This window comes from Tauraco erythrolophus, chromosome 2 (assembly GCF_009769465.1).
Source record: "Tauraco erythrolophus isolate bTauEry1 chromosome 2, bTauEry1.pri, whole genome shotgun sequence".
Taxonomy (NCBI): domain Eukaryota; kingdom Metazoa; phylum Chordata; class Aves; order Musophagiformes; family Musophagidae; genus Tauraco; species Tauraco erythrolophus.
The window spans coordinates 58,721,614-58,740,287 of NC_141466.1; the positions used below are offsets into that span (position 1 = coordinate 58,721,614).

An 18,674-nucleotide genomic window follows, 5' to 3' on the forward strand; every position below is an offset into this window, starting at 1 on the left:
GGAAGGAGTAGCAAAGTGCTGTCAGTGTTGCTTCTCAAATATATTATTTAGTAGCTATTGTTGAAAATAACACATTAAAATCACCATAAATGGAGTCTGTATGTTGGACTGATGTATACCAATAGGTCTGCCAACTCTGGAGAGGACAACCACCAATATCTAATATTTCATATATAAAAACTCTCTCCTGCTCATCTTCCATTTTCCAAAGTACACACTGTAAACAAATAAAACCAGCTCCACATGAAGCTGACATTATATCCTAACATGAAAACCAGACAGAGATGCTAGGAGTGGGTATTTCTGAATGAAAACTAAACAGAAGTCATTATTCCTTCTGACAACTTAATTGAGCATTTCCATTAGTCACGGTCACTGAGCAAAGGGCTACCACAAGTCTGGCTGGGAACAGCGGAGCTCCTCCTCTCCTCTCCTTCCAACCTGATGGGTCGAACCCAAAGATGCCAGCTTATTCAACAAGCAGAACATGATGCACTTAATCTATGAACACTCAGTAAGGTCAGAAGATGAAAAAAACCCTGCAACTCCATCTTTGACACTGGTTAAATTGATAGCTCCTGCTATGTGATCCATCTCTTGCTTAGAGGCATGGAGAGTCATAATGAATTTCCATTTTTATAGCTGCTGCCTCCAGAGAACATTAAGAAAACTTGTAAGAATTTCCCATTAGAAAAAGAAAACAAAAATCACACTACGAAACACAGAAGTTAGAAATAATCAGAAAGATGCAAGGCCACAAGGTTTAGTTATTTAAGTAAATTATCATATATATACTTTAAACATATAAAGCTTTTCTCAACATAATTCCTTTTAATTACTTCAAATAACTTGTGTGATCTATTAACGAATACTCATTGTCTGTCATCTCTATATAAAAACAAGATTCAGTTACCAAAAATCTGACACCTACAGCTAGTATTCCGTTTTCTTCTCGCCTGAATTTTACCTTAGTTCAGCTATGGTTAAAAAAACCTCAGTTACTTCCTAACATGAAGTGAACATGAAAAAAGTAATTCTTTCAAAAACTCAGCATGAATGCTTTTTTTTTTTTTTCGCCCAGAGTCAAAAGAGGGAAATTTTGGATTAAGTTAAAAACAGAAAGGTGAACTAAGCTATTGAGTTGCTAAAAGTTGGTCTTTTTGACTTCCAAAACACCTTATCAATATTTTAAAAAAATATAAAAAACTGCCTTTTTGCAGCAAGTTCCAAAGGACTGCAGAGCTTCAGGTACTGTCAATCATTTTTTAAAAAACCATCTTTATGAAGTGCTTAAAATGACATCTGAATGTAAGACACGCAGACGGAAAAGCATGCATGCATAACAAGGGTATGAAAATAAAATTTTAAAAAGTATACGGTTTTGAGTGCTGACTGAAACAACCGAGCTACTTCCTCTGTTTTCTCACAGTCAACATATCATATTATGATATGAAGAGAATCATATCTGCAGGTGAATAACGAGCATTATTCTAGCTGGAGTGTTTTAAAATACAAGAACTGAAAGAAAACATTAAAAAGAACAGATTTTTCATGAACAGATAGGTCATAAATTCTTTAAAAAAAAAAAGGCTACTAAAAAAACCCTAGACTTCAGTTCTTTTACTTCTTCCTTTTGAGCCTTTGCAGAATGTAAATTGTATTTTCTAGCTTTATATTCAACTATAAATATTAGATATTTACTTTTAGGCTGAGAACCAACATTCTTAGTATTCAGATGACTCAGACTTAAATTCCCCAGATCCTGCACATATCGTCACATTGGCAGTAAACAATCAGTTAGCAACAACCACCCTTTCCTGAAGCAGAGAAGGAAAAAGTAAGTAAATATTAAACAAAAATCTTAACACATATGGTTAACTAATTGGCTTAACTGCTCACAGTTTTCCTCTTCACCCAATAATTTCTTAATACAACTTGTTTTAAATTGAGATTGTTGCAAACCTCAATAACAAAACAGTTCCTGTTTCTTACTCCAACCCAGTCATCAAGGTAGATTTTTCAGGAACACAATTTCAGGAACATATACATATATACATAAAAAAAAAACCACCTTAGGCTAGGAAGCATATTTGAATGCTGTTAACATGGAGATATGCAACAGAGGCAGAAGAGGGAAGAATGAGCGATGCAAGAAGAGAAGAGAAGACCACAGAGCAGAACAGAACATGCTTGCAGTAGCCTTCCCAGAGATGTAGAGATGTGCGTATGACAGTGACCGTCAATGACAACAGGGAGGGAGAGAAGGGAAGGTTCGGGTAAAGGTGGAAAGTACCAAAGATTTTTTTGATTGTTGCTGGACTTCCTACTCACAGCACAGCCTCTGCTGCCTGGCTGCCGTGAATAATTCCAGGATTTACAAAGTCAAATAATACAAATCAATAAAAACCAAAATAATAAAAATGTAAACTATTCCAGCACGCTATATATAACAAGAGGCATTTGGGGGGGTGTGGAGGGGACAGGAATAAATCTGACAAGAGTTTATGATATTAATCCTGTCTCATATCAAGGAATAAAAAAAGAGAGCTGCACCTATGTTTTAAAACCAATCACAGTTGAGGTGGTGGGACTGAGGGTGGAAGGAGGACAGAAATTCATTTCAAGAGCACTATTAGCTGTTAAGACAGGTGATTTTAGTTCACTGAAATTCATTTTAATGACAGCACACTGATTATAAAAGTCAAAATTTGAGAACGTTTCTACACACCAAATATACCATTTCTGTAGACAAAAGAAAGAAATGCACATTTTAGTTTTATATAAAATGTGTAATTACATGGCCTAGATTTAAATTTAGGTTAAGTCCTTATAACAAGTACTTAATGCTTGTTCTTCAGACTTGTTAAAAAAACAGAACAAAAAACCAAAGCACCCCAAGGAATAAAAAAAAACAAACACAGAACTCCAAAATATATTTGACTAAGCCAATACAACTAAGAGGAAAAAAATATAATTTACAAAAAGGGCTCATAACTATGATCATGCTGTCTACCATTAAAATATCATGTAGGTTTTTTGAAAGCACTAGAAATGAGCTACGAAGGACTTTCAAGCCACCATGGGTATTCCTGCTGACACAGGATTTATAAAGTACTTAATCAGTCTTGCAAGCACTGTTAGTAACAGAAATGAAAGTGATAATAAAAAGGAAACAATGGAATATAAACACAGACAGAACCCAGGGAATGAAAACGCTCCCCTTTGATATATTATTCTATCAAGACAACTCTTAGTAGAGAAGGGAAAACTGAACCATCATTGACTTACTCAAACAAATAAATAAATAAATACATACATACATAATAAGTGAAACCAGACATGTAATATTCCTACTGAGAAAAGAAACAAGAGAAAAAGAGGGAAGGAGGCAGAAGGAGAACTACATCTCTACCACTTCTTTCAAGATGCAGCCTCAGTTGTCTTTTCCCCAAGCAAAACACTGCTAAGGCAGGGAAAAGAAAAGATTAGATGATTTTTTTCCACCCTTCAAGCTAGCAGAGAGAACTGAAGAATCAAACAACTGTGGCAGCCATACCCTGTGTCCACCACTCAAAAAAAAAAAGTCAAAAACTAAACCAAACAAAATTGTTTTCTATACTATCAACACAATTGCTTGCTCTGCTAATTAATTTTTCTTTTAATTTTTTGGTTGTCTAGAGTTTCAGGCAAACTCAAGAAAATCTAGCAAATCTGAATTACTCTTTATTTCTCCAGAGATAATGACTGTCAATTTAGTACTGAGTTTAGTAAACCAGTTTGGAGTCTGCACTGTACATCACATTTACAAGAGTCAAATGTTCTCCATAAAACCAGTATAAGTGGCTATTATTAGCGAAAGAGAAGGGGGCAATTTTCTCATGAAGGCATTCCAAAGTCTCCTGGCAAAGTAAAAGTAGCAGAGACAGTGAACAATAGTAATAAGAAAAATTATTAAATCAATCAATCAATAAATCTAATCACAGAACAAAATTTGCTGTTTGGTTTTATCATAAAGTCTCAAGACACCAGCTGGTCAGCCTCACCTTCCCAGTTCCTGGGAAGATGAAGCAAATCCTCCTGGAAACATTCAATAAATTCAATATTTCAATAAATACCTATTCTGACAGGTGCACTGCTTAAGTTTTAAATAATTATTTTCATTTTAAATTGTAGGGCTAGGATATGTCTGCCCCAGTATACATGCTCTACTTTTGGATACTTTATTCAGTGACAGAAATAATAGGTAGTAGATCTAGAAAAGAGAAGCAGCGTTGCTTGGTACCATTATCCTCATAGACCTCCTGCAGACTGTCTGCCATAGACATCTGAACATTAACTTTCAAAGGTTTCTCTGCAAGTTTAACTTTGAATAGAAAAAACAGTCAGAACTTTCTATTCCTCTTTATGGATTTTGTACAAACTGCCAAAAAAAAGAGCAAAACTCATAACTTGAACTTTAAGGTAGATAGAAAACACTCCTGTGCAATGGTTCAGGCAATAAAATGGTTTTCTGCCTCCTCCATGATGCTACATATGTATATATATTTTTCACAAGAAACTGATTGATTCAATTATGCTTTAAATAAATCATTTATTTTTCCCATGATGATCCTTTCCGAAGGTCATACTCCTCTTAGCCATGTTCGAATTCATTGACTGAAAACTACATATTATCAAACAAGCAGACTTAGAACTCTCTTGTTACATGATTGTTTGAAGAAATGCTCACCTGTTGCTCATGTCCATCGGTGGCCAAGCCTGAAGAAGTAAAACCAAGTGCTGAAACTCAGATGGACTGTGACTAGATTCCAGAAGTCCAAGGAAGAGATTATACCTCTTTTCTTCATTTTCAATATCTGTTATCTCTACCTGAAAAAAACAAACAACAAACCAACCAACAGATATTATTTTATTTTTAGGGTTTTTTTTTAAGATATCAATGATTTAAAAGCAATCAACTATCTGTGAAGGATGTCACTGTTGTAAAACAATGCAGGAACACAGTGAATGTAATTTTCCCAGAAACTCCTTGACTTACCTCTCATTTTCAATTACATCTGAATAAAACAGGAGAGCATAGAGACATTGGGGAATGACTTAGGTATATGTTCCTAAAACACTGTAACCCATCACAAGTACATTCATTGATTAGTTCAGAGGATCTTACCTCTGTGTTCTTCAAACAACCAGAAATGCCTTCAATTTCCTTTTCTCAATATATAGAATCATAGAATGGTTTTGGTTGGAAGGGACCTTAAAGATCATCTAGTTCTAATGTACAGTATGTTTATATAGAGATATATATACACACACAAATATGTATTTTTAAAGAACGGGTATACATAGTGCTTCCCTAATATATATTACTCTCACTCACCTATGAAAACTCAACAGTTTTATCTGAATTTACAGCATCTAATCTTTTCTCCCACAGGAAAGAGCCCTGAAAGATGATTGTAAATTAATTTACCCAGTGAAGAACATTTGCTGACAAGTACTGTAATATTTCTTTGTAGAGGTGTTTGAACCTAAGAAAAACAAAACCCCACACCTCATCAGCCAGCCACCAGACAACTCTTATCTCAGGAAAAGTGTTCATCTAAGTTTAAAACTTGCAGTTTCTTCCAGGACTTGAAATAACTTCAGTTGATGACATGTTCTTTTACAGATAATTACTGCTTGCAGTTTGCATGCTAAAAAAGTACAAGGTAAAAGGTCTGACTGTTGAAGGAAGGTTGCTATAAATGAGAACCAACTTGCTACTAAATGAGAAGCAGCTTCTGTTTAAAAGTTTGGCTATCACACTAGGAGGGCTTTCACAAATTGAATAGCTATTCGTTGTCTAACTGATATACAAAAGTTCTTGCAGTTTAAAAATAATTTGTTACAATAACAAGGTAGCCTCCTCTGCGTTATTAAGGTATTCTAACACTGAATTTTTATTCCAAAGCTTGAAAAGTTCCAGGATATCAAACACTTCAGTTTCATCTTATAATTCCACTGAAGATACACAGCATTAACTGTTAACTTTTCAGCTCCAGTAGTTCTAAGACATCAAACATGGACAAAGTTTTCCTTAGTTTTACAGCTACTCTAAAAGATTAAAGATCACATTCCTATCTTTTCAAAGTGACTCTGATACATCAAGGACAAATTTTTCAAAAGAGGTTGGAAAACAAAGATTACTGGTGTATTTACTGAGTTGCCTACATAATTTGTGACTTTAAAATATTTAGTGTTGAAAAACTGTTTGCTCTGTCTCCAGGGTACATCTGAAAGCACCGTATACTAAACCCTTTTAGACAGTGAAAAAATATTTCTGAGATCTGTCCATGTAAAATACTTTCCTGTACTGCAAATGTCACATAGCAGACATCAGTTAGCCAATAGTAATATCCCTAAATTCCATCTACACATGTCAATATAAAATACTATAATCTTCAATATTTAAATGACAAGGCTTTGAGAAGGGAGAAAAAGGTAAAAGGGACACAAAACATGCTACCCTCTAAGGATCAAAAATATTTAGCAATTTAGCAAATTATGTACTATCTAGACAACAGAAGCCTCGCATTGCTTCATCTGTCCCCAAACTCCTTTTTCAGACAACTAGCTCTTGAAATATTTAAACCAAGTAAGTAGCATTCTGGATGGGCCACTGAGTACATTTTAGTATAGTTGCACCACCAGCATGTTACTTCAAAACACAGACTAAATTTTCAGATCTTTCTAATGATAACCATAAGAATGGCAAGAAATGGCACAGAATATATTAACAGATGAGAAAAGCTGTCACAGAAATTGAGTCATTAGTAGCAGAGACTAGATGAGAGTAGGTCAGACATCCTATTCAACACGAACTGAATTCCAATAATTCTGCCTAATAATGCATCCTTACAAAATCGGGTTTATTATTTTTTTTAACTAGGTTAATTAATCTAACACTATAATGTTGTGTTTTGGATAGTTACATCCTTGCAACATGACTACCTATAACAAAACAGACATTAATATGATCAAAGTAAATCAGAAGAATTAATTTTCTATTCTTAAACATGGTGTGCATTTACATTTCTTTCTATAACGGCCCTTTTCAAGTTACCTACGTTTCCCACTAAGAGAAATAAAAATAAAATGAACTTTCTGTAGTGTTAATTAGTTATAGCTTTTAAGAAAACTATTGCAAATTCAGTTTTTATATGGCATTTTAAACGCATGTCACTTCCATTTACGGTGAAACAGGTGAGATTAGAAAGTAGTGACATCCTGTATTAATATGCACACCTTTTAAGAGGGCACGTAGAGATCTAAAGTTGTAGCACTAATGTTAATGAAAGAGCAACAAATGGAAAATACCAAAGTATTGACAGGTAGATGATAAGTATGATTACTTTCCAAAAAATGACTAGTGTTATCCTACCTTAAACTCCTCACCCCTCCATCTTTTACATCCTAGCTATTTTCCCTTCTTCAAAGTACCTTCTGCTGCCTCTATCAGTCATCCCTATACGCCACATACATCTGCGTTTCAAGTATGTTTTCGGCATTATTTCACTCCTGTGACAACGTAGTTGTTAAAATAACTTTTTCTTTGAAAATGAAAAGCCAAGATTCAGATGTAAACCCATGGTTTAACACCACAAATGCCTGACTGTGTGACAATAGTCACACAATCAACTGCATCAGGAACATTCTTCAAAAGTATTCCTGAGTTGAAAACATCACCAAACACACACTGATTCTGCAAAGATTGTGTACACACTTCACCTTGATACGTAGTCCCACTGGCTTAAATAAGATTGCACAATGTCTAAGATTGTACCTTCTGAGAAGCAGCTGTATTTAACTCCAATGTATATGCCTTTACACAATCAAGATGATTGACATCTATTTGCCCACTAGCATCACTAGAAAAATCCTAACAAGCAGAAGATCAACACCATGTATCAAAACCACAGATAATAAAACATTTAAAAATTTAATTTCAAGGAATTGTTATTTCTGCAAAACAATGAGACTGTTTGAAGTTAAATATCAGCAAAGTCGCAATATCATCTGCTATGAAGTAAATCAAAGCACTTGCCTTAACTTCTGCACTGCTTTGTAGTTTGAATGACAAGATACCTTGCCCTCTCTCTAATTCTTTCCTTATAATTCTCTAGAAATAGAAGTTACAATAGAATCACAAAAACAGTGATAGTTCCTTGCTACACAAAAGAGATACTTTGAAGCAGCAAATTGAAATGATTTTTTTTTTAACTTATACTTACAATATATATGTTTGTGTATATACATAAAGAACATAGGTTTTCCTCTGCGTTGTCTCCTCTTTGCAAGGCTGAGGGAGAGCATAGTGAGGAAGCAGCCACCTCACACAGCAGAAACAGAGCACGTTCTGTGTTAAAACGTAGAAATTTCATCTTAACAGAGGTGAAAGCTAGCTCAGATGAAGTTACCATGGTTAGTTAAGCCTGTTGTTTTGTTGTAGTAACACAGCAAAAAGATTAAAAATTCCACTTTTAACTGAACCTCTTCTTTGCAGTGACTCTGAATGATCTATTCAGATCACTCTGAATGTTGTAATGCAACAAGGCATTGCAGTTTTACCAGTATGACCATTTTTAAACCACAGTAATGAGATGCTATAACTCAGCTTCCCACCCCTTCCCTTTTTCCTATTTTTTTTTAAACAAAACCCAAAAACATCCTTCTAAAATATTCAAAGGCTATGAAAAGATAACCTGCCATGAACGGCTGAGAGTCATGATAGCACAAGTGCTTGCAGAGAAGAATGTTGTCACTAAACAGAATAATGAGGTCTATAGCAAGGCTGTAAAGAGTATACTTGAACTTCGGATGATCCCAAAAGAATATGAAAAAAAAAAAAAAAAAAAAGGCAAGGAAAAGGAAAGCACGGACTTTCAGTTTTAGCAACAGATTTGCTCAATTGTGTCTCAATTTTCCCTAGTTTCATGCCTTCTCTTTGGCAGTAGAACACAACTGGCTTCATGTTTTTCATTAAAATGAAAGGCTGCACAAATATTTACCACAATGGGAAAGTCAATTAGAGTAATTAATTTTAGAAATTATACTCATAACACATTATAAAATGAAATACAAATAAAGTAAAACCAAACCTTATGTTAAACTGTTAAATTACAGAATTTCATTATCAATGAGGGACTACATAATTTTAACATCAAGAATATGCAAACATCTGCATATGCTAACGTTCCTTAAAAAAAAAAAACAAACCAAGGAAATTTAAAAAGCAAAATACAGGCTACACAAACAGCACTGAGTGTTGCTTAAAACTGCGTTAGATACTACCAGCTGTCTGAACCAGAGCAAACTCCTCTTAATCTCATGTTCTCCTCTTCAGCACTTTGCTTTTACATCTTTTCCTAGTCTCTCCTGTTATTAGTTAGCAGTGGTTAGGATGGCCCATAAAGTAGTCCTGACTCATCCCATATTATTGCTGCTTAATAAAGGCAAAAATCAGTTCATATTTCTCAAGTATTAACCAAGACAGAAAATTAACCACATTTCTGAATGGGAGTGCAAACTACAGCCTCGGTATGTAGCAGCTATGATATGCCATAAGCTAAAAGTCAGACTCCCTTTTTATCTGAGATATACTATTTTATGTGTCTTTGCGCACCGCCAGACAATATACTTCATTGAATTACATGGTTGCAGCTATCAAAACAGCTATTTTTCCTTAAGTAGTTATGGTCTGCTTACAGTTGCACACACTTAACATAACGTATGTTGAATCCCCCGCCATCTTACAGGGACAATTGTGAAAGAAATGTGTTAAGAAACAGTGTTAAGAAAACTAAAACACTGCTGAAAAATTTATTGCTGCAGTCCACTTCTTTATCAAAAAAATGGCCAAAACATCTCAGTTCTGACATAATTTTGCTAGTAGGAAGTTACATCAGACAAGATTCCTACAAATATTTTAAAACATTTGGTTTTATGTAAAAAGCACATGAACTATTTGGGTATGGGTGCTTTTACTGCCAAAGTATAATGATAAAAGGAATCTGGCAGTTGGTTGAGACACTTGTAATCTCTTCAACAGTACATTATCTGAGCAAAAACATACCCTTTATCTGACTTCAGCCATCCTGAGCAAACTTGGAAAGCATGTTCTTTATATCCAGTGCTAAAATAAAAACTTAATGCACTTACAATCCTTCCTCAAATAAAACCCCAAACTGCTCTGCCCGAGGATAAAATCTTTCAAAGATTTATATAGTTCTCTTCCCTCACAGATAAGATCCTATTAGATGCCCAAAATCTTGAAATCACTTAACATGCTTTATCCACTTTCAATGCACAAAATTTTGACTCATCATCTTGTTCCACGAATTTCTTATTGCTTTATAGATACTCAGTCACGTGGCACACATGAAGGAGTCCAAATATGATAAGTTCCCTCAAAAGTTTGTTCTGTGGCTTTTAGAAACCTAGTGTTTTATAAAAACTGTACGATGATACACTTGAAGAATAATAAGGTTAAATAAAGCTGTGGACATCATACATGACTGATAAAAAAACCTTTGGCATGGCCGTCCACAGGATCAGTTGTTTAGTTCAGTACATTTTCTTACTCTTGAAAGTGAAGTTAGTTTAAAATCACTAGTGACAGCAACAGTTGAATGTTTATATATCTAAATTGTATCCCTGAGGCATAGATATCCACTATATTCTCCTATATATATATCCACTATATTCTCCTAATCCTAAAGGACAGAGACACCTGATAAGAGTAGTAAATGCTTTATTGCTAAAGCTCTATATTTTGAGAATCTGGCACTGATCAACTTGGCTGATAACTTAGAGAGTTTTGTTTGAGAAATGGAAATACCAATAAAAAGATCCAGCAATCCAATCCTCTCCTTCCATTGAGATAAAATACAAAACATTGGCCATTTACATACAAGAACGGTGAGCAGGAAAAGTAATGCAGACAGATGTCTTCCTCCTTCCACCCAATGAAATATGTTCTGCAAATTACATTTTTTACTCCCTTTGAGCATGGTGGAGTCATGGTTTTCATCAGCAGATTTTGTTAACTACTAATGTTCTAAAGAAATAATTGATAAAAGTGTTTGTAGACAAAGAATTGAAATGTGGAAATCAGAGCAATATTTTCCTTCATTATAATTGCTTGTTTACTGAGAAAAGCTACACTTGTGCTTAAAATCAACTCCTTATACTAAAGACAGAGACAGAGACATTTGTGGTTTCCAAGAGTTGTAACCAAAACTCTATCAATTTATGTGATTATAAAATTAATTTTATTACATCCAACTGTAAATGTAAATGTTTCAAAATATGTTCATGTTCCTCACTGCAGCATAAATTTGAATTAATATGGCATTGAAAATAGAAACACTAAGCAGGCATTTGAGTAGTCACTTATTCCTACAATACATTTTAATTTGTCAGGACTCCCTTGTAAAACGCACTACGTTTTTTTTTTTATCTTCCTCTCCTGCCCCTCCCTGCCCCCAAGTTCTAGTGGTAGAGAATTCATCTATGCTGCATTTTAAAATAATAGGCAGATCTGACATGAAATATTTTATTCAGATTGGAGACAGGGAATGCTGATGCTAAAATTTGCTTCCTCTCATTAAACAGGGCTTAACATTGTTTATAAGCAATGACTGAAAGGATTGATAACAATTTGATAGAATTTCTGTAATTGCCATTTTGGTGTGCTGTTCACGGCACAAAAATACAACAGTCTTGTCTTGAGGAGTTTACAATCTAATCAGCTAAATCAGCAACGAAAGTACTGCCCTTCCTACACAGACAGGGTTGGTCACTGAAGAACTTAATCTTCCCATTTTGTGGGTCAACCTGTAGTCCTTCGTGCCCTATTATGCTGGTATCTGTGCGGCTACTGCACAAACAAGGCTGTAGAGCTAAAAGCTTGTTACGAAGGACATATAAAATTACAAACTAAGCTTGTCTACACAGAGCTGTTGTCAGTTCCTATTTCTAACTAAACCCCTCTGACTACTCAGAGATGAGGAAAACACTGGAGTGAATTTCATATATGTTTTCCCTTTTCCTGTTCTTCCTTCTACGTCTGTGTTCTGGCCACTGTTGGACACAGGATGCTGGGCTGGATTGGACCTTGATCTGAACCGGTATTGACATTTTTATATACTCACACACCAATTAAAATTCACCTTATAAAACCAAACTGGGCCCACAATAATTTGTTACGTGCAGTTTCCAAGTGGAATTGAGGGAACATAGGGACTCAAGCAAGCTTACCATTTTCAATATGTGAAATGTGTACTGTCACAAGGTAGCTGAATAGGAGTCAATGAGGTCAAGCGAAAGTTGCTTCTCAAAGATACATTTTAGACACTTCACCTCTAACTTAGTATCTCCTTTAAAGTTCTTTCCCAGTATCTATGGAAATTCTGAAGTTTAAACAATAATGTTATATAGCACCTCTCACTCTATGTCCTAGCACCATATTGCCATGTACAGAGTTAAAGACAATTAAGAACACATTTATACAGAACTAGTTTTTATATACTTTAAATATTCATGATTTTTTTAGAATTAAATTCAAAAGATTTCTTAGAAAAAGGAATATTGCCAAATGATGACTACAAGGCACTGATGTAATCTGTTTCCTTATGGAGCATTAAGTCTTAGCACTGCACTTACTTCCTATTTTTGGAAAGCCTTTTTTGGAAAGCCAATAAAAACTTTTGAGAAAACCTATCAAAAGTGTGGTTTAGATTATAAAAGTGTTAGTTCACTCACACCACTGTTGGATAAGAAAAGTGCAATTTAAAAAGCTCATACATACAACTAAATTGTAAATCTGGCAAGTTGAAAGCTTTCCCGTGCACTAACTTCCATAAAAAAATTTTGTATGCCAATATGTGTTATTTGAGAAGTCTGTCTTTCCTTTAGCACAGATGAGTTTTACCTTCTCAAAAATGTATTCCAAATATATTCTCCTCATGGCAGAGGAAGCTGTCAGTTTTAAATGAGACTTTTTCATCTTACTTTCCCCATCTGACCAAGGTCATATGTGGATAATCCTACTTTCAATCCATTTTGGATCTTGGTAAATGGAAACGTATTACGTGGTAGTAAGTCACAGATGAGAGATGGTAACTTTTTAAAAATCATTCTACTGGATTCACAAATGTCCCCAAATAATGATGGAATTTAGTCCTATTTTATGAAAAAACACTGTAGGAAAAACATGTTCTAGTTTGGAGCCTGGACCAATGCTGTAGATTAAATTCCCTTTTTTGAAAGAAGCATTTTTGAAGCTATGCTTAGGCAGTTTTCCCACCTAATACAAAGGCAACAGCTTTATTAAGGAACATCCACCTAAAAAAACCCCAACAAATGAAAACCAACAAAAAACACTGGCCATGTTCAAATTACTGTTGATTTCCATTACTAGGGGGAATATAACCTGAGTCAGTGATGCAAAGGTCTACCTCACATCTCCCCTCCATTTGAGTTTAAGATCAACAAGGAGACAGGAATTCTTGGTGGAGCATTTTCCAAGCCGTGAACTCACAAAGAGAACACAGGCTGCTTTGGAAAAAACAGTCACTGCCTAACAGACCAGAAAGGAGTGCCTGCTATAAGAACAATCTTAGAGCAATCGATACAAAATTAAAACTGAAGCCCAGAGTTTTGCCTGACAAACTCTGTGCTCACAATCCATACCTTCTACTCCAAAGGAGGGAGAACCCTGAGGTCAGGCTTTCTTGCACTTTCCCCCAAAGCTGGGCTTCACATATTAAAAATTATTATGAATACGAGTACGGACCACACATGAAAGCCTGGTGCACACAGGGATGCGCATAATCTCACAGGTCAAACCCTGCTCAAAATGAAGCCAGTGAACAGGATAAGCAAGTTATGGGATTCAAGTTTAAAAACAAATCAATCAGAAGCCTACTGGTGATGAATTAAACAAAGGTTCAGCCACATGTTGAGTTGCGTGTCTTGTAGACATACCCAAGAACTTTTTTCTTCTGATTTATATATTGTTTAATTCTTTATCTGCTTGGTATGCAGATCACTAACACTAAGAAATGCATGTAGATTCAGTAAACACAAATGCATTGCCTAATGCATAAAAATGCATAACTCATGCAGAAAATCCATTCATTAGTATTCTACAGGAGACTATGTTCTAATCTGCAAATACATCTCAGCATAGAGAAAACCTCTGAAGACTGTACATAGATTTTGACAGAAAGATAAGAGTAAATAAAGAAATAATTACGCATTTGATAGATTTACATAGCTAGCAAGCTAAACCTGAAAGAGGCAGGATTAACACACGTAATTTAAAATGTATACGGACTAGGTGTCAGTTAGTAGGTAAAAATTAGGATCTATGTAAATCATAGCTAAAACTAACATCTGTGCAACACAAAGGACTTAAAAACATGGAAGTCATTTTACTTGTATGTGCCAGCAACTAATCGCTGTTTCGTATTTCATAATCTATGCATAATATAGACACTCTGCATTTAGAACAGAAAAGGGTGTTGGAAGATGCAGCCTGGAAATGACAAGATCTTAATCCTTAAATATTATTTTTAATTTTAAACTGTTAAAGTAGTATCAGTCATTTCCCCCACACCTTGTGCAAGTGGCTCTTCGATTTACCTTTTCCGATCATCGCTACCATCAAGAAGCAGTGCATGCACAAGCTCCCAGTATTCACCTGTATGTACAACCAGTGTCTTGATAATCAAAGTCTGCAATTCTTGCTAATAGAGGGAAAATGATTTTAAAAGCTGTTTTTATGTAAAAGAAAACTTGTCAAAATTAATCTTTCCAAAATGTCATACTGCAGATAAGCTAAACTCACAAAGTAAAAGATGCATTTTTAAACAGAACAATTCACAATAAACTAAGATACCTTCTTTTAGGAACAACAGGTTGTTGATGTTGACCCCAATTCTAAGTCATGTTTCAGTACTACTATTTTCAGTTAAAAAAAAAGAAAAGAAAAGAAAAACTTAAATTTTTAATGTAAAATTCCTGTATTTTTTATCCATATTTATGACCTAGACCAGCAGCACTTAAGGTAGTAACTGGATGGATACCACAAAATTATTTAAGCTGTTAAAACTGAAATAAACGAGTAGCTCTGTTGCAGCCATAAAAACAATCAGAAGAAGGTAGGGCAGCATCATGCAACTGTCACACTAAATGGCATTACGTAAGCACAGCAACTGGCCATTTTCCTTTTGACTTGATGTAGCGAAAGTCTTAGCAGTCACAGTCATCATAGCTGAGTCACTATGCAATAATAGCCACAATATGGAAAAAATCCCTCACTCTCTCAACCACCATGAACTATCAGAAACTACTATGAAGTAAGAACTATTTTAAGAATACCTGAGAGGGGTTTCTCAGATGATACAGAGTTCACAGACCTCTAAATAAAAAGCATCACCTAGCAAGATGGTTGATGGCATAAGATAAGACTGTTTGAAAAAAAAGGATGGCATTAACTGACCATCATAGTTATGAATATCAAATACTCATTTAAGATATTAACATAATAACACCTAAAGAAAAAGTTTTACAATTTATTTCTATTTTCAAAAGGCTTTTAACAACATCCCTGACTAGAAACCACTGAAGAACTTGATCTGCTAACAGGAACAAAACCAAAAAACCACAAACAAAAAGCCAGTTTATGATCAAATGGTAAAGGTAAAATGTAGAATTTCTCATGATTTTATGATTGCTCATTTGCTTATACAAACTAAATGATGTTTCTGGAGGACTCCAAGCATTGAACAGACAATACCACACACAAAGGAGATAGCTTATGTTCGTCAAGGACACTGTAGAAAGAAACCTCCGATTGACTTTAAAAAAATCTAGAGTAAGTAAATGACCATATGACGGCAAATAAAACGTAACAATGGTAAAGCCATCACATTTTAAAATATGGTATATTAGCCTCATCGAGTCAAAACAGGAACAAGAGCCTCACTGAATGAAATTCAGAGACCTCTGGGTAACGTACAGCTGAAGTCAAGAGAGCAATCAAGGTGTTGGGATGCATAAGCAGGGACTGTTAATGTCCACAAGTATATCACATTCACTTCTCCAATTACCTCCTTTCAGAAGGTATACTGCATATCACAGTGCACTCTGAGGTAGAGGGGAGAACAGTTACAGACGTAGATAACACTGTAGATAACATGACTGAAATTGTTTACTTAGATTGAGTAAACAACAGAATAAGGAAAAAAGTGATGAAGTACCTGAAACAGAGCAGGGACTTGGATTTTCTGCATGTTGCTGTCCTATAAAACATATAACACTATCACATACCAAATCATATAAAGAGGTAAAAATAAATATTAAAAAAAAAAATCCTTCTAAAGTTTCAAAACGCTTAGCACTCAATGCTGTATGGCGGACCAATGTCAAGTATTTAGCAAGAGACACTCAAGGATGAATCACAGTTCATCCACCAATTTCTTTGCAACGTAATAATAGAACTCTGAACACATCACTAATGAGCTCTTGATTTTCCTGAAACTGAAGACAGAAGCAGAATATGCAAGGTTTAAACCATTCTCCACTTATACCTTCATTACAAAAGACCTATTACAAAAAGTGAATTATCCCCCATGAATCTACTCCAGAGCATTCTTATCCTCCTCTGAAGCAACTGCTGCTATCCACAGAACACCATGGCACCCAGGGCTCACGTTTGAAACCATCATGTTCACTCCAGCTATACTGCTTTTCTTTCCACTTTGTCTTATCTATTTTACTTGCGTAGCTAATGGAAAATATTTCATTCGTATCTTAAAGTATTTAATTAATCATAGATGCTACAATTTACGTTCCTTGAAAAAAATACATTTCACATGTTCTCATATGGATAAATCGCATCTTCAAGGAACGGAAATTAGTGTTTTAAAATATTAATTAAACTTTAAATTAAATTTCTTAAACTTAATTTTTATGCATTACTGGTAGAGAAATAATGTCTCTAGAATTATAAACAATATCATAACAAATTTACTTAAAGTTGATAGGACCATAAATCTTTTTTCTAATTAAGCATTTTTCACAAATAAAAAAAGGCTGAGGATTAAACAGATACAGCTCCTTCACTTATATTTTGCCAGATCAAGCTAAATACACATCATTGTTACCTCATAAATGACTTCAACAAAATTACTTGGGAATTCTTAAATTCTTAAATCTCACTGTGCTTTCCAAATCCCTATGTTTAAATCTCTCTGACACCAGCAGAGGCAATGGGAAAAAGTTGAAAATCACGGGACATTATTTCCTTTGAGACCTTTCTTCATGAAGTCATATGAAGAGACATATCATGTAAACAGATTCATATTTTTCACATACTGGAGGAAGATAAACAAAAAAGCAATAGAGGCTTGACAGCCATGCCCAAGTTCTCAGAACGTCGTTATGTTAACGTAGACATTATTAAAGTTGCCGAGACACATAAAACTTGCATATGGCACATATAAATTGCCTATATGAAGTAAAGGCAAATGTATGTGGGAACTACACAACACCAACACAAATTAATCTGGCAATTTTTCCACTTTAGGCGGAAAAAAAAAACCACTTAAAATAAGAAAGGTGCCTTAGAATCTTAAATTCGTATTAGATATTCCTTCCAATTTTCAAAAACGCTTAGCTCTCAGCAGCTCTGTATACCCCTAGATCATGAAAAAAACGTAATATAACAATATGAGGGGAAAGGCTAAATGAGATTACCTTCTCTAAATGACAAAGCTATTTGCATTTAAGTGGCATGCAAATAGTAATTACATTTTGCATTTGCATAATAATGAAACAATCCTTTTAAGACAAGGTGTGTCTTACAGAAACTTTGCAATTACTAACTTCTTATCTTGAACTAACCGTTGGTTTACCTACAGAAGCTTTGTTAGTGCCGCTGTAACTTCCTGGGGCAAAACTCTTATGAGTGTAACTTATGCTTTGTAACTAGTCACTGAACTGAACGACTATGTACACACACATAACCTATTAGTTGGTACCTTATGTATGTTAGACAGTGCTGTGAGTCATTATAGACCATATTTTTATACATTATATGAAAACAAATGGATTTCCCATCTTAGATGGAGAAAGCTAAAATTTGATACAAACATTCTAAACCACCTTTTTCTCACCCTTCTCAACATTTTTTTAATATATAAAAAAGTCAGTATTTTGACCCATATTTTTCATGCACCAGTTAACTAGAAAATTACAGAACCTGAAGAGCTCAGATAAAATTCATCAAGGGGATTAAAACAACGCATGCCTCCTCCCTCCAGTAGTGTGGGATGCTGCTGGAATGTGAATTAAAGACTCTCAAGCCTTTGAAAAATGAGGACCCTTGAATTTTTAATTTTGTTAACTAATCATTAGAGAACTGGAAATTGCTGTGTTTCTGACTGTTTGATAGGTAGCTGCTTCCATAAAGTACATTTTTAATTTTGTAAGAGCTGGCCTGTTTCCCAGCAGCACATTGATTTGTGGGACCACTACTTACAGCACCCAGAGCATAATTAAATATTAAGTCCCTCCTTGATGTATGCAAAGTCTGACTAAGAGGATTAGTAGACACAGTGAGGGTGGTT

At 34.8% G+C, this 18,674-nt stretch overlaps 1 protein-coding gene across 1 annotated transcript in view; it reads right to left on the bottom strand.

Moving 5' to 3' along the window:
- The window catches only part of NBAS (NBAS subunit of NRZ tethering complex), a 189,876-nt gene that overhangs the window by 17,546 nt on the left and 153,656 nt on the right, over window positions 1-18,674 (bottom strand). Inside the window, exon 49 of the mRNA XM_086631399.1 lies at window positions 4,730-4,869. Coding sequence (XP_086487525.1) covers window positions 4,730-4,869 — 140 coding nt within the window. The remainder of the gene's footprint in view (window positions 1-4,729; window positions 4,870-18,674) is intronic.